General features: G+C 51.7%; 3 protein-coding genes across 4 annotated transcripts; 2 read left to right on the top strand and 1 right to left on the bottom strand.

Annotated features, from left to right (window-relative positions):
- Positions 1-341: 341 nt before the first annotated feature.
- VMO1 (vitelline membrane outer layer 1 homolog) lies at positions 342-1,419 on the bottom strand. Its single transcript, XM_005582581.4, has 3 exons — positions 1,216-1,419; positions 996-1,111; positions 342-725 (listed from the first exon to the last, which is right to left on the bottom strand). The coding sequence occupies exons 1-3, from the start codon at positions 1,408-1,410 to the stop codon at positions 428-430; spliced, it is 609 nt and encodes a 202-aa protein (XP_005582638.3). The 5' UTR covers positions 1,411-1,419; the 3' UTR covers positions 342-427.
- A 2,727-nt stretch (positions 1,420-4,146) lies between these two features.
- GLTPD2 (glycolipid transfer protein domain containing 2) lies at positions 4,147-5,489 on the top strand. The gene is given in 7 exon segments (XM_045375571.2): positions 4,147-4,168; positions 4,171-4,390; positions 4,392-4,419; positions 4,640-4,806; positions 4,888-4,898; positions 4,901-5,227; positions 5,230-5,489. Coding segments are annotated over 7 exon segments (969 nt in total). The 3' UTR covers positions 5,424-5,489.
- A 6,360-nt stretch (positions 5,490-11,849) lies between these two features.
- Positions 11,850-14,155, top strand: PSMB6 (proteasome 20S subunit beta 6). Of its 2 annotated transcripts, none has more exons than XM_005582585.5 (6): positions 11,850-11,962; positions 12,394-12,461; positions 13,096-13,227; positions 13,340-13,469; positions 13,669-13,813; positions 13,920-14,155. In XM_005582585.5, exons 1-6 carry the CDS (start codon positions 11,861-11,863, stop codon positions 13,982-13,984), a joined length of 642 nt encoding a protein of 213 aa, XP_005582642.2. In that variant the 5' UTR covers positions 11,850-11,860; the 3' UTR covers positions 13,985-14,155. The 2 variants fall into 2 exon arrangements, with proteins under 2 accessions (XP_005582642.2, XP_005582641.2); XM_005582584.5 differs by having other exon boundaries at positions 13,940-14,155.
- Positions 14,156-15,977: the final 1,822 nt, after the last annotated feature.

Here is a 15,977-nt window from a genome sequence, read left to right on the forward strand (position 1 = left end):
TCAGTTCCCCATCCTTTAAACAGGCGCGACCAGCCTGGTGCCGTGGTTCACGCCTGTAATCCCAGCACTTTGGGAAGCCGAGGCGGGCGGATCATGAGGTCAGGAGATCGAGACCATCCTGGCTAACACGGTGAAATCCCGTCTCTACTAAAAATACAAAAAAAAAAAAAAAAAGCCAGGCACTGTGGCGAGCGCCTGTAGTCCCAGCTACTCGAGAGGCTGAGGCAGGAATGGCATGAACCCGGGAGGCGGAGCTTGCAGTGAGCGCAGATCGCGCCACTGCACTCCAGCCTGGGCGACAGCGAAATGAAATGAAATGAAATAAACAAGCGAGACCAAAGTCAATTCGGAGAAGCTTTAATAGCAGGAAGTGAGACTAGCCTTCTGGCCCGAGAGAGAGCGGCGGCAGCGGCGGCGGCGGCCCCGTTCAACTGAGGCAGCAGAATAAGCGCACGTCGTTCAGCGCAGTGTCGTCGCTTAAGCCTCTAGGTCCCTGGATCTTGGTCTGCAGGCCGCACACGCCCTTGGGGCAAGGGTCACTCCAGTCTCCAAAGTCTCCCCAGCTCAGCCCAGGCCCCTGCAGTTCCTCGCCGTCCGAACAGCGGAAGCGCACGTTGTTCGCTGCTGTGTTGTCACCGAGGGTCGTGGGTGCTTCCACGCGAAGCGAGAAAGCCACTAGGTAGGCGCCGCCGCGACACCACAGCGGCTCGCTCCATTCGCCCCAGCTGCAAGGGAAAGGGAGCTGCGTTGCCTCTGCCGGCGCCCCCATTCACCAAGCCCTTGAGACTTTCCAAGCCAAGTGCTGTGTCTGACCTGGTGGGCTGGGTGCTCCCGGACAGAGGGGGAGTCTTCCATCCATCCCTTGCCCCCTCCCCGCCCCCGTCTACACTGCCCGGTAGCTCTGGAGGAGCCAGCCTGCCTGCCGCGACGGAGTATGTAATAGAGGGTAAGGGACATACCATCACCCCAAGGGATCCTAGACCCCTGTGCCCCACCTTCCAGACTGGGAGTCCACCACTTGCGTGTTGCCTAGGACGCTCCCGCGCACGCAGTGCAGCCTGATCCCATTCAGTGCAGTGTCATCGCCAAGAATGCCTTGGGGAGGCTCCACCTGGGTATGATGAGAAGAGCAAGGGCGAGTCACCAAATTATCATCCTTGGCTCTATGGTCCCACGCATCTCCACCCTCTCCAGGACCTAAGCCTGAGCCCCAACCTTGAGCGAGAACCCGCTGGCGAAGAATCCGTCAGGACACATCTCAGGGGAGGCCCAGTCGCCCCAGGGACCCCCGTTGGTCACTTCGATGACCGCCGGGTAGCCGTTCCAGCCATCTGCCTGTGCACATGTGAAACGCGTGGCCTGCAGAAGCAGCAGCAGCGGCAGCAGCTTGGCTCCCGGGCCTGGCTCCATCCTGCAGCTGTGAATCAGGCCTCCTAAGCAGATTTATATCAGTTTGGCCCCTGTGAGGGCTCCGATTGCGGAAGGGCCTCCCAGATAAGTGAAACCTAAAACTAATCCACTCCCGGAACCCTATTTCCTGCTGCCTGAGGCAGAGGCTCCCAGAGCTAGGGGAGGAGGGGCAGTGAGAGAGGGTGAATTGAAATAACCATCACCTATTGAACATTTACCACAGGCTACGAATTATGGTTAGTGCTTTGCAGTGTTTTATTTAACCCTCACAACAATTTTTAGGAGATGAGAACTATCCTTCCTCTTTTGTAGAAGAGGGAACAGGCTCAAAAATGGCAAGCAACTTGCCTTAGGTTTACAGCCAAGCAAGCTGGCAAACATTCCAGCAGGGAGAGCGGAGACAGAGTGGAGACCAGGGCAAGGGATGGAAGTGACCTCCCAGGAGTCCCACCAGGGACAGGATGGGTCAAGGGCAACCCAGAGACCTCCAGGATGTGAGGGGACGTCAAAGTGAGGATAAGACAAGAATCCTTGAACTGGAGAAGCTGAGAAATTTCCTGTCAGCTTAGAAGTCTCCTCCTCCTCTGAGAGGTCTTCTGAGAGATCAGGGCCCTAACACCTTGAGAATCTGGGACACCCCTCCCCACCTTAAAAGAAGATACATACAAACAGAAATAATTTGTTTTTATTTTATTTTATTTTATTGAGTCAAAGTCTCTCTGTTGCCCAGACTGGAGTGCAGTGGCACGATCTCGGCTCACTGCAACCTCCACCTCCTGGGTTCAAGCGATTCTTCTGCCTCAGCCTCTCTAGTAGCTGGGACTACAGGCACGCACCATCACGCTGCCCCACTAATTTTTGTGTTTTTAGTAGAGACAGAGTTTCACCATGTTGGCCAGGATGGTCTCGATCTCTTGACCTCATGATCTGCCTGCCTTGGCCTCCCAAAGTGCTGGGAATTACAGGCGTGAGCCACCGTGCCCGGCCCAACAGGAATAATTCTAAGAAGTTTGGGGACAGGTGACTAAGAACCCCTAAGAAGAGATCATGCTGTTTCTTCCATTGCTTTCTGTATGTATCCTTATGTCCTTTCCCGGAATGCCTTTCCCCCTGTGACCACCAGGTGGACTCCTAATTTGCAAAACAAAAAGCAAGAAAACCTAAGTATGTTTTTGGTTTGTTTGTTTGTTTGTTTTGAGACCAAGTCTCACTCTGTTGCCCAGGCTGCAGTGCAGTGATGCCACCTCGGCTCACTGCAACCTCTGCCTCCCGGGTTCAAGCGACTCTCTTCCCTCAACCTCCCGAGTAGCTGGGATTATAGGCACTCGCCCCATGCCTGGCTAATTTGTATATTTTTAGCAGAGACAGGGTGTTGCCTTGTTAGCCAGGCTGACCTCAGGTGATCTGCCCAACCTTGGCCTCCCAAAGTGCTAGGATTACAGGCGTGAGCCACCGTGCCCAGCCTAAAAATGCCTGGCTAAATTTGTTAGGGGGCCACAACCCCTGATTTACGTGCCCCTCATATACACTCCTTTATTTAGTATCTATTTATTCAGTATCAGTTTATTCAGTATCTATTTATTTAGCAATAATATGTTTTGGCTTAAGCAATAGTCCAAGTGCTGTAAGCAAGAAAAACAAGGCCCCTGCCATCAGAGCTCACATTCCATCGCGGGAGACAGAGGATAAATTCTCCCCCAGTGGACCTTGAGCTCTGTGAAGGCATTTTTGTATTCTTGAAGCCTAGTACATGAGGAAGTGCTTAACAAAGGTTGGTGCAATGAATGATTGAAGAGCCAATCTGGAGTTTTGAAAAGTAAACCTCAAAAATGCAAAAGGATAAAGCCTGATGTTTATATACGATTGCGAGAGGTCACATATCCAGTACGATTGTGAGAGGTCGTGTATGCAGTACGATTGTGAGAGGCCACGTATCCAGTACGATTGTGAGAGGTCATGTATGCAGGGCAAGACAAAGTCCCCTGGGGATAAGATAGACAATTTAGAAGTAGGTGTTCCCGGGTGGGAGCTGTGACTCACGCCTGTAATCCCAGCACTTCGGGAGGCCGAGGCGGAGGAATCACAAGGTCAGAGGTTTCACACCAGCCTGGCCAGTATGGTGAAACCCCATCTCTACTAAAAATACAAAAATTAGCCGGCACTCTCCAGCCTGGGTGACACAGCGAGACTTTGTCTCAAAAAAAAAAAAAGAGAGAGAGAGAGAAGTAGGTGTTCCCTGGATTCCAGAGGTGTGTGATGCTTGAACTTAATATTTATAGGGCAATTGTGGTCAGCTTTTCCATTTAGTGTTTTCATATACATTATCATTTAATCCACACATGAGCTTGCAAAGTACCTATTATTATCCTCAATTTACAGTGGAGAGAACTCAAGACCAGAGTGAATTAGGGCCCACACCACTGCTCAGTAGGGGAGCTGTTCTGGCCCCTGCCTCTCTTCCCAGTACTCAGAGTGCCTCTTACTACAGCTGGCCCTACGGGGAAGGGAAAGGCACTGATCTGTCACTGCTGTCGAATCCCCCAAATTCCCTTCACTCGGTTCCTCGCACCCGGGGTAGCTGCCCTTTGGGGCGAAGGGCACAGGGGAAGGGGCCTTAGTAGGTTAATTATTAACCCTTTGCCCCTCAGGGCACCACGGGCTTCTCTCCCCTCCTGGAGGTGGAGGGACACTTACTGGCTAGGGGCTGGTAAGGGGGCGGTGGTCCCAGCAGCAGGCATGGGGGTGGCGGTGCGGCCCCCAGACTGCGGCACTGGTTCAGCCACTCAGTTCCTCTCACTATCTTCGCGCTGCTGCTGCTTTATCTCAGTGCTCGGAGCCTAGGTGAGCTGCCCCTTCCCTCACCTGCTCCGGGAGGAACCCCGGAGTCCAGGCCCTCAGGACTCAAGCCTCTTCCTCTAGCCCTCACCGCTCTGCTTCTCCTGTCCCCAGGCGCCCGCTCGGGCTGCGGAGCCGGGGCTCAGAGTTTCATGGGGAACCGCGCCCTTCCAGGTACGCTTGGGGCAGGGCTGGGCGCCGGAGTTCCAGGAGGGACCAGAACAGGGGGACGTGGAGCCAGGCTGAGGGTCCGGCGAAGGGCGGGTCCTCCCCCTGGTCTCCCCTCTCCCGTCGGAAGCTGAGCGCACAGCAGAAGAGCCACCAGCTACACCTTCGGAACAATTTCTTCAGGGCGGAATCTGCCCCACCTCTTCCCATCGTGTCTACCCACCAGGTCCGGAAGGAGTCGGGACCCCTGGAGGCCCCGGAGAGGAAAGAGCCTCCGTGTCTGGCCCCTCGGGGGACGCTGGGCCGTATGATGAGGCCGTTCCACGCCAGTGTGAAACCCGAAAGGGATGTGAGGCTGTCGCCGTACCTGGCGGGATGGCGGGCACTCGTCGAGTGAGTGGCCTCCCGCCCCCCAGCCGGTCCCCGCCTCCTTGGCAGCTACATCGCCATTCTCTCAAATCATCTCGCCCGCAGGTTCCTGACTCCCCTGGTTCAGTCTTCGCCTTCGCCACTAGGGAGCCCTTCACCAAGGTGACAGCCCTGGAGGCTCGGGTGCACGACCCGGACGCGGAGCACTACTCGTCTCTGGGGGCCATGGCGGCGTGGGAGCGGCGGGCGGGACTGCTGGAGCAGCCGGGGACGGCCCCCCGGGACCCGGCCCGGGGCTCGGGCTCTCGCACGCTGCTCCTGCTGCACCGTGCGCTGCGCTGGTCCCAGCTCTGCCTCCACCGGGAGGCGACCGGCGCGCTGGGAGGCCCGGACGCGGGAGTGCAGTGCAGCGACGCCTACCGCGCGGCCCTGGGTTCGCATCACCCCGGCTGGTCCGTCAGGCCGCCCGCCTCGCCTTCCTCGCCTTCCCGGGTCGCCGCCGCCTGCTGGATCTGGCGTGTCCTGCAACCACCCAGGCGGAGGCGCGGGCCGCGCTGGTCCGGGCCGCCGACACCCTGGAGGATGTCTACAACCGCACCCAGAGCCTGCTGGCCGAGCGCGGCCTGCTCCAGCTGACCTAGGACAGCGGCTGCGGGGACCGGCGGGAACGCAGCGGATCGCCCGGGGTAGGGCCGCGCAGCCCGAGGTCAGCTCCGCAGCCGGCGCCGCGGCCGCCTCCGTATCCCGCCTCTTCCGTAACGTCGCGGCGGCGAGGGCTGCCCCCGGCAGGGAATGGCGTTGAGCTCCCTCTGTCCGCAGTCTCGGAAAGACAGCAGGAGCTGTGAGGAATAAAAAGTATTTGGCAGCATCGACGTAGGGCGTTTTGTGTGATGACGACAGGCGCTTAAGGGAAATTAAAAACGAATGTGAGAAGATGTGTCATCTCTGTTCCCGGCAGCCGAGAGACTCACGCTTCCCCGGCCTATCGCAGTCACTCCCGTGGCTTTGGTTGCCAACCACACGCCGAGTCTCCAGCTCAGACTTCTCCCTGAGCTTCACCCCTGTGCAGCCAAGTATACAGCAAGCATCCTGCACACTCCATAGACACTGCAAATGCAACACGTCCAACACTAGTCCCACCACCATCCCCCCAAGAACTGCACCTTCTATGAATAAACGGCACCCTCACCCTTCAGCTACCCAAGCGCACGTGCGTCATGCCTCACACCAAGCGGCTGCTCAGCTCCACTCGGCCACTCCCACAGTGAACATGAAAGACCCTGCCATTTCATACACTGATAACTCCCAAATCACCACTTCAATCCACTTTCTCCCGGACTCCAGAATCCTACATATACGATTGCCTATTAGGTATTTCCCCTAGGATGTCGCTTCGTCATAGCAAACTTACCATGTCCAACGCTAAGCTCCAATACGCCCTCCCCACGAAAATTCTCCCTCCATAGTCTTTGCTGGCTCAGTGAATGACACTTCCATTCTTCCAGGTCCTCAGAGCAAAAACCTCATCATCCAGACCCTTCTGGGGTTTTGTTTGTTTGTTTCCACTGCATTGCAGCCTGCGCGATGGGAGTGAGACCCCTTCTCAAATAAATAAATAAATAACAATCAACAGTCCCGCGCAGTGGCTCACGCCTGTAATCTTAGCACTTTGGGAGGGTGAGGCGAGTGGATCACCTGAGGTCAGGAGTTCGAGACCAGCCTGGCCAACATGGTGAAACCCTGTCTCTACTAAAAATACAAAAATGAGGCCGGGCGTGATGGCTCACATCTCTAATCCCAGCACTTTGGGAGGCTGAGGGGGGCGGATCACAAGGTCAGGAGATCGAGACCATCCTGGCTAACATGATGAAACCCCGTCTCTACTAATAATACAAAAAATTAGCCAGGCATGCTGGTGGGCACCTGTAGTCCCAGCTACTTGGGAGGCTGAGGCAGGAGAATGGTGTGAACCCGGGAGGCGGAGCTTGCAATGAGCAGAGATGGCACCACTGCACTCCAGCCTGGGTGACAGAGCAAGATTCCATCTCAAAAAAAAAAAAAAAAAAATATATATATATATATATATATATATATATATATATACAAAAATTAGCCAGGCACAGGGGCGTGTGCCTGTAATCCCAACACTTTGGGAGGACAATCGCTGGAACCTGAGAGGCAGAGGCTGCAGTGAGCCAAGATCGCGCCACTGCACTCCAGCCTGGGCAACAGAGCAAGACTCTGTCTCAAAAAACAAAAAACAAAACAAAAAAAACACACAAAAAAAACAAAAAACAAAAACAATCAACAAATTAGGAATAGAAGGGAACTTCCCCTGCCTAGGCATCTATGAAAAACCAAGCTAACTGCACTGTCAATGATGAAAGACGTTTCCCTAAGTTTTTCCCCTAAAATGAGAAACAAGACAAAGATGTCTGCTTTTGCCAATCTATTCAACATTGTACTGAAGTAACTCGCCAGAGCAACTGGGCAAGATAATGAAATAAAAGGCATCCAGATTGGAAAGGAAGAGATAAAACTATCTCCATTTACAGATGATATGATGGTTTATATAGGAAAACCCCAAAGAATATAGACACAAACTATTAGAACTAATAAATGACCTGGCGCACTGGCTCATGCCTGTAAGCCCACCACTTTGGGAGGCTGAGGCGGGCAGATCACGAGGTCAGGAGATCGAGATCGGCCTGACCAACATGATGAAACTCCGTCTCTACTAAAAATACAAAAATTAGTGGGGCATGGTGGTGTGCACAGAAGAACTGCTTGAACCCAGGAGGCAGAGGTTGCGGTGAGCTGGGATCGCACCACTGCACTCCAGCCTGGGCAACAGAGTAAGACTCTGTCTCAAAAACGAAAAACAAAAAAGAACTAATAAATGGTTCAATGAAGTTGCAGGATACAATATCAAAACCAAAATCAGTTGTATTTCTATGTACTAGCAATGAACAATCCAAAAATGAAATTAAGAAGACTACATCACTTATAATAGCATCAAAAAGAATAAAATACTTGGGAACAAATTTAACCAAAGAAATGCAAGACCTACATATTGAAAACTATAAACACTGTTAAAAGAAATTAAGGAAGACCTGAATAAATGAAAAAAAAAAAACAGGTTATGAAAAGAAGACATTTTAAGATGGCAATACTCCACAAATTGATTCAGTACAATCCCTAACAAAATTCCAACAGCCTTTTCTGCAGAAATGGACAGCTAATCCTAAAATCCCAATGGAGATGCAAAGGATCCAGAAAAGGCAAAATAATCTTGAAAAGGAGGAAAAAGTTTTTTTGTATTTTTTAGTAGAGATGGGGGTTTCACTGTGTTAGCCAGGATGGTCTCGATCTCCTGACCTCGTGATCTGCCCGTCTTGGCCTCCCAAAGTGCTGGGAATACAGGCTTGAGCCACCGCGCCTGGCCTAACCTCAATTTTGAAAAAAAGTACTACAGGCCGGGCACGGTGGCTCACGCCTGTAATCCCCGCACTTTGGGATGCCGAAGCAGACAGATCACTAGGTGAGGAGTTCCAGACCAGCCTGGCAAATATGGTGAAACCCTGTCTCTACTAAAATTACAAAAATTAGCCAGGCATGGCAGCAGGCGCCTGTAGTCCCAGCTACTCGGGAGGCTGAGGCAGGAGAATTGCTTGAACCTGGGAGGCGGAGGTGGCAGTGAGCCAAGATCACGCCACTGCTCTCCAGCCTGGGCAACAGAGCGAGACTCTGTCAAAAAAAATAAACAGACAGACAGACAGAAAGAAAAGGAAGGAAGGAAGGAAGGAAGGAAGGAAGGAAGGAAGGAAGGAAGGAAGGAAGGAAGGAAGGAAGGAAGGAAAGGAAAGAAGGAAAGAAAGAAAGATGTACTACAAAACTATAGTAATAGAGACAATATGATACTGGTATAAGGACAGACATATAGATCAATGAAACAAAACTAAGAATCCAGAAATAAGTCCATATATGTATGGGCAATTGATTTTTAACAAGAGTGCCGGCCGGGCGCGGTGGCTCAAGCCTGTAATCCCAGCACTTTGGGAGGCCGAGACGGGCGGATCACGAGGTCAGGAGATCGAGACCATCCTGGCTAACACCGTGAAACCCCATCTCTACTAAAATACAAAAAACTAGACGGGCGAGGTGGCGGGCGCCTGTAGTCCCAGCTACTCCGGAGGCTGAGGCAGGAGAATGGCGTAAACCCGGGAGGCGGAGCTTGCAGTGAGCTGAGATCCAGCCACTGCACTCCAGCCGGGGCTACAGAGCAAGACTCCATCTCAAAAAAAAAAAAAAAAAAAAAAAAGAGTGCCAAGATCATTCAATGGGGAGACAGTCTTTTCAACAAATGGTGCCGGAACAACTAACTAGCTATCCATATGCAAAAGAATGGATTTGGACTTTTACTTCACATCACATACAAAAATTAACTCAAAATGGACCACAGACCTAAAAATGTAAGAGCCAGCACTATAAACTTTCATGCTTCAAAGAACACCAATGAAGGACATGAAAAGACAATCCAATGGGAGAAAATATTTTCAAATCATGTATCTGATAAGTTTCTAGTACCTAGAATATTAAAAAGGACTCTTACAACTCAACAATAGAAAAAAAAACAGCCGGGCGCGGTGGCTCAAGCCTGTAATCCCAGCACTTTGGGAGGCCGAGACGGGTGGATCACGAGGTCAGGAGATCGAGACCATCCTGGCTAAACCCCGTCTCTACTAAAAGATACAAAAAACTAGCCGGGTGAGGTGGCGGTCGCCTGTAGTCCCAGCGACTCGGGAGGCTGAGGCAGGAGAATGGCGTAAACCCGGGAGGCGGAGCTTGCAGTGAGCTGAGATCCGGCCAGCCTGGGCTACAGAGCGAGACTCCGTCTCAAAAAAAAAAAAAAAAAAAAAAAAAAAGAAAAGAAAAAAACAGCCAGGCACAGTGGCTCACGCCTGTAATCCTAGCACCTTGGGAGGCCGAGGCGGGAGGATCACGTGAGGTTAGGAGTTCGAGACCAGCCTGGCCAACATGGTGAAACCCCATCTCTTTACTAAAAATACAAAAATTAGCCGGGTGTGGTGGCGCGTGCCTGTAATCCCAGCTACCTGGGAGGCTGAGGCAAGAGAATCGCTGAAACCCGGGAGGCAGAAGCTGCAGTGAGCCTAGATCATGCCAGTATAAAAAGACAAATAGAGCTGGGTTCAGTGGCACACACCTGTAGTCCCAGTTACTTGAGAGGCTGAGGCAGGAGGATCACTGGAGTCCAGAAGTTCAAGGTTGATATAGTACACCATGATCGTATCTGCACTCCAGCCTGGAAAACATCGCAAGACAACCCCCCCACCCCCCGCCGCCACACACACACCCCGCCATTGTCTCAAAAAAAAAAAAAAAAAAATTAAACTCCAAAAATTTATTAAACAAAAGACATATCCCAATTTTAGAATGTGCAAAGAACTTGAATCATGAAAAAAGACATACAAATGGCCAATTATCTCATGGAAATATGCTCAGCATCACTAATCATTAGAGAAATACCAATGAAATCCACAAGAGGCCGGGCGCGGTGGCTCACGCCTGTAATCCTAGCACTTTGGGAGGCCGAGACGGGCGGATCACGAGGTCAGGAAATCGAGACCATCCTGGCTAACACGGTGAAATCCCATCTCTACTAAAAATACAAAAAATTAGCCGGGCGAGGTGGCGGGCGCCTGTAGTCCCAGCTAACCGGGAGGCTGAGGCAGGAGAATGGCGTGAACCCGGGAGGCGGAGCTTGCAGTGAGCCAAGATTGCGCCACTGCACTCCAGCCTGGGCGACATAGCGAGACTCCGTCTCAAAAAAGAAAAAGAAAAAGAAAACCACAAGGTACCACTTCACACCCACTAGAATGGCTGTAACTAAAATAATGCACAATAACAAGTGTTGGTGAGGATGTGGAGAAATTGGAACCCTCATACATGGCTTGTAGGGATGTAAAATGGTGCAGTTTCTGTGGAAAACAGTTTGTCGGTTGCTCAAAATGTTAAACATACAGTTATAGAACCCATAAATTCCTCTGCCAGCATATACTCCTAAGTATATAACTAAAAGAAAGGAAAACATGGTGTGGTCACTTTAACCCAAAGACTCTCAGGTTTATTTTGTGGGCCCTTTGGCCTGCAGCTCCTTAAGATCGGTAGGGCGCAAGCCACTAGGAGGGTTTTTTGTTTTGGTTTGGTTTGGTTTTGGTTTTCTGTTTTTGTTGGTTTTTTTTGTTGTTGTTGTTTTGTTTTGTTTTTTTTTTTTTGAGACAGAGTCTTGCTCTGTCACTCAGGCTGTAGTACAGTGGCGTGATCTTGGCTCACTGCAACCTCCGCCTCCTGGGCTCAAGCGATTCTCCTGCCTCTGCCTCCCCAGTAGCTGGGATTACAGGTGCGCCCCACCACGCCCGGCTAATTTTTGTATGTTTTAGTAGAGACGGAGTTTAACCATGTTGGCCAGGCTGGTCTTGAACCCCTAACCTCATGATCCGCCCGCCTCGGCATCCCAAAGTGCTGGGATTACAGGCGTGAGATACCGCGCCCGGGCAGGACGGATCTCAGTTCACTGCAAGCTCCGCCTCCCGGGTTTACGCCATTCTCCTGCCTCAGCCTCCCGAGTAGCTGGGACTACAGGCGCCCGCCAACTCACCCGGCTAGTTTTTTGTATTTTTTTAGTAGAGACGGGGGTTTCGCCGTGTTAGCCAGGATGGGCTCGATCTCCTGACCTCGTGATCCGCGGCCTCCCAAAGTGCTGGGATTACAGGCTTGAGCCACTGCGCCCGGCCCGTTTTTTTGTTTTTGTTTTTGTTTTTTTGTTTTGTTTTTTGTTTTTTGTTTTTTTCAGACTTTCTTGTGTTTGTTGCTTGCCACGCTGCCATCAAGTACGCACTGTCGCAAAAGAACCGTCCCCATGCAGTACTGTACTTTTCTTTTCCCTTCTGCCGTCAACCTCGTAGTAGCTTCGCTCCCAGAAGGCCTCAAAGCGCGACCAAAGAGCGTGACAGAGCGCTTTACGACAGTTGCTTTGAGGCAGTACCGGAGGAGAAATATGGCGGCCACCCTACTAGCTGCTCGGGGAACCGGGCCGGCACCGGCTTGGGGGCCGGAGGCCTTCACCCCAGACTGGGAAAGCCGAGAAGTCTCCACTGGGGTGAGGAAGGACTCGGGGTTCATAGGATGTGCACAAGGCCTGACGCGATGGGAAGATAAAGCTTGAGTGGGGTTGAGAGGTCTGGCAGGGGCGGAGGGGAGGTAGAATGTGTTGTGCTCCAGGAATGGGGAGAGGCACTCCGAGGATGGTGGAGTGGTGTGGTAGCTTCGTAGTAGGAGGTGGAGGGTGGGCTGAAATGTGGAATTCTGGAATCCTGCGAGGCTAGTGAAGATCCTGGGCTTAAGTCCGGGATGAGTCTTTTGGGATTTGAGGGTTGGCATTCTGGTATTCTGCGGGGTACTGAGGCCCCTGTAAGATTTGAAAATGGTTCAGCGACGCACAGATTTTGTATTTTGGGAACTAGGTAGAGAGATCATTGAGGCTTGTGTATGCTGGAGAATGTGGACTCACTCCTTTTTCCCTTTTCCCAGACTACTATCATGGCCGTGCAATTTGACGGGGGCGTGGTTCTGGGGGCAGACTCCAGAACAACCACTGGGTGAGCTCAGGACAGATTTGTGAAAGGTCTTCCCATCTTCCTTTTCCTTTCCTGCCTGCCAGCCCACCCTAATCCTCCACAGACCACTGTGGGAAGAGAGGTTTCTTCTCTCTCTGGAGATTAAGATTTGTCCCAGCTTTTATTACTTTCAGTTCCCCTCACTCTTTAGGGGAATCCTTACAAGTCTGTTCTCCAGTCTGCTTCAGTTTGGATGAGAATAAGCAATACTGGAGGCCAGGCACGGTGGCTCACGCCTGTATTCCCAGCACTTTGGGAGGCCGAGACGGGTGGATCACCTGAGGTCAGGAGTTCAAGACCAGCCTGGCCAACATGGCGAAACCCCGTCTCTACTAAAAAATACAAAAATTAGCCGGGCGTGGCAGCGCGTGCCTGCAGTCCCAGCTACTTGGGAGGCTAAGGCTAGAGAATTGCTTGGACCCAGGAGGCGGAGGCTGCAGTGAGCAGAGATCGCGTCACTGCACTCTAGCCTGGGCAACAGAGTGAGACTCCATCTCAAAGAAAAAAAAAAGGCAATACTGGACATCCTGTCCCTGAGCCCTAAGAGAGTGGGTAGTGATGGGATGGAGGTGGAGGACAGGTGGGCTCCTTTCCTCACTATTCTGCCATCCTGCAGGTCCTACATCGCCAATCGAGTGACTGACAAGCTGACTCCTATTCACGACCACATTTTCTGCTGTCGCTCAGGCTCAGCTGCTGATACCCAGGCAGTAGCTGATGCTGTCACTTACCAGCTCGGTTTCCACAGGTGCTTGTGGGCAGGGGAGGGGCAAATATCTGAAGGGAGTTGGAAGCTGAGGAGCTAAATGGCCTGACTTCTAGGTCCTGAAACTTTCTCTGTGACTTCTCTGACCCTCTAGCATTGAACTGAATGAGCCTCCACTGGTCCACACAGCAGCCAGCCTCTTTAAGGAGATGTGTTACCGATACCGAGAAGACCTGATGGCGGGAATCATCATCGCAGGCTGGGACCCTCAAGAAGGAGGGCAGGTCAGATCCCCACCCCCGACCAGAGCACACTTGAGCCAGGCCTTTTATCCTCTCCCCAACCATTTTCTTTTTCTTTCCAGTCTCTACCTCACTTATTCTTACTATTAACGTTCCTCAGACCAATAGCAAAATGGACAGGTGAATGTACATGTGTTGGAGGGAGGATACGACTGGTAACTCCTCTCCTTCTATCTGGCAGGTGTACTCAGTGCCTATGGGGGGTATGATGGTAAGGCAGTCCTTTGCCATTGGAGGCTCTGGGAGCTCCTACATCTATGGCTATGTGGATGCTACCTACCGGGAAGGCATGACCAAGGAGGAGTGTCTGCAATTCACTGCCAATGGTGAGAGCTTAGGCTCCTGGGCCTGTGAGCTTCAACCCCAACTACCTAAGCCAGGCCAACATTCCTCATTCCTTGCAGTGATCCCAGCATCTGACTCTGAACCCAGCTTTCTCCTTTTATCCACAGCTCTCGCTTTGGCCATGGAGCGGGATGGCTCCAGTGGAGGAGTGATCCGCCTGGCAGCCATTGCAGAGTCAGGGGTAGAGCGGCAAGTACTTTTGGGAGACCAGATACCCAAATTCGCCATTGCCACTTTACCGCCCCCCTGAATCCTGGGATTCTAGTATGCAATAAGAGATACCCCGTACTGATGCAAAATTTAATAAAGTTTGTCACAGAGAATCTTTATACTTTGGGGTTCTTTTTTTTGACTTCAAGGTTGAATTTGTCTGGCCCATTCCTATTTGTATAAACCATTGCACTGAACTCAGAGCAAGTTGGAGAGGAAATGAAAGGAGGTTATGAATGCTTGATTCCCCAATAAGCTTTTACATGGGTGGTTTTCAAACCTCTTCTCCAAACCACCTTCCCCCAAACTTTCTTTCCCCCACCATATCCAGGTCCTTGAACCACTGGATTGTGGTTGGTGTTGGGGGTACCAGCAACACCCGCTCCCTGTTCAACCCCAAGGTAGAACTCGGAATTCTGACTAAAACTGGAGTCACCTTCCTCAGCCTGCTTCCTGCCAGTCACCATGGGTGACTACTGCTCCTAAGTCCACAAAGAGCAGCTTCCTCCAGTCCAGCCTCATGGTCCCCTCTCTCCACACTTAACCTCTATCACCTCATCTTGTGATCAACAGGCGCACTGTGACTTCCTTGGCTTTTGGGAGAAAGGTGGGCCTTGTTTGCAAATGGAATTTAAGATGACAGTTGAGTGGGAGAACACAGCCACCAGGAGTGCTTTTGGCCAGCTCTGGAAGCCACCATTCCCATGGTGGAGGGTGTGATCAGCCCCTTGAATGAGAGGCTGAAAATGGACTCTGGCCCCTCCGAAGCTGTCCCCATTCAAGCCAGGGACATAAAGGAGCTTGATAGCTGGGACTACAGGTATGTGCCACCTCACCTCAGGCCTAATTTTATTATGTATTTTTTAGAGACAGAGTCTCACTCTGTCACCCAGGCAGCAGTGTCACTGTCATAGCTCACTGTAACCTCAAACTCCTGGGCTTAAGTGATTCTCCTGCCTCAGCCTACCAATGTGCTGGGATTACAGGCATGAGCCACTGTGCCTACCCTTTTTTTTTTTTTTTTTTTTGAGACGGAGTTTTGCTCTGTTGCCCAGGCTGGAGTGCAGTGGCCTGGTCTCAGTTCACTGCAACCTCCACCACCCGGTTTCCAGCGATTCTTCTGTCTCAGCCTCCCAAGTAGGTGGGATTACAGGCGCGTGCCACTGTACCCAGCTAGTTTTTGTATTTTTCATAGAGACAGGGTTTCACCATATTGGCCAGGCTGGTCTGGAACTTCTGACCTTGTGATCTGCCTGCCTCGGCCTCCCAAAGTGCTGGGATTACAGGCATGAGCCACCACAGCTGGCCTTTGTTTTTTTTTTTTTTTTTTTTTTTGAGACGGGGTTTCATTCTTACTGCCCAGACTGGAATGCAATGGCGTGATCTCAGCTCACCGCAACCTGCACATCCCAGGTTCAAGCGATTCTCCTGTCTCAGCCTCCTAAGTAGCTGGTATTACAGGCATGCACCACCATGCCCAGCTAATTTTGTATTTTTAGTAGAGACGGAGTTTCTCCACGTTGGTCAGGCTGGTCTCAAACTCCCGACCTCAGGTGATCCACCTGCCTCGGCCTCGCAATTTTTTTTTTTTTAAGATGGAGTCTGGCTCTGTCCCCCAGGCTGGAGTGCAGTGGTACAATCTCGACTCACTGCAACCTCTACCTCCTGGGTTCAAGCGATTCTCCTGCCTCAGCCTCCTGAGTAGCTGGGATTACAGGCGTCCACCACCACGTCTGGCTAATTTTTTTGTATTTTTAATAGAGACGGGTTTCCACCATGTTGGCCAGGCTGGTCTCGTACTCCTGCCTAGGCCTCTCAAAGTGTTGGGATTATGGGCGTGAGCCACCGCACCCGGCCTAAAATTCATTTTTTAGAGCAGTTTTAGGTTCACAGCAAAATTGAGTAGAAAATACAGATATTTCCCATGTGCTCCTC

Source organism: Macaca fascicularis, chromosome 16 (genome assembly GCF_037993035.2).
Source record: "Macaca fascicularis isolate 582-1 chromosome 16, T2T-MFA8v1.1".
Taxonomy (NCBI): domain Eukaryota; kingdom Metazoa; phylum Chordata; class Mammalia; order Primates; family Cercopithecidae; genus Macaca; species Macaca fascicularis.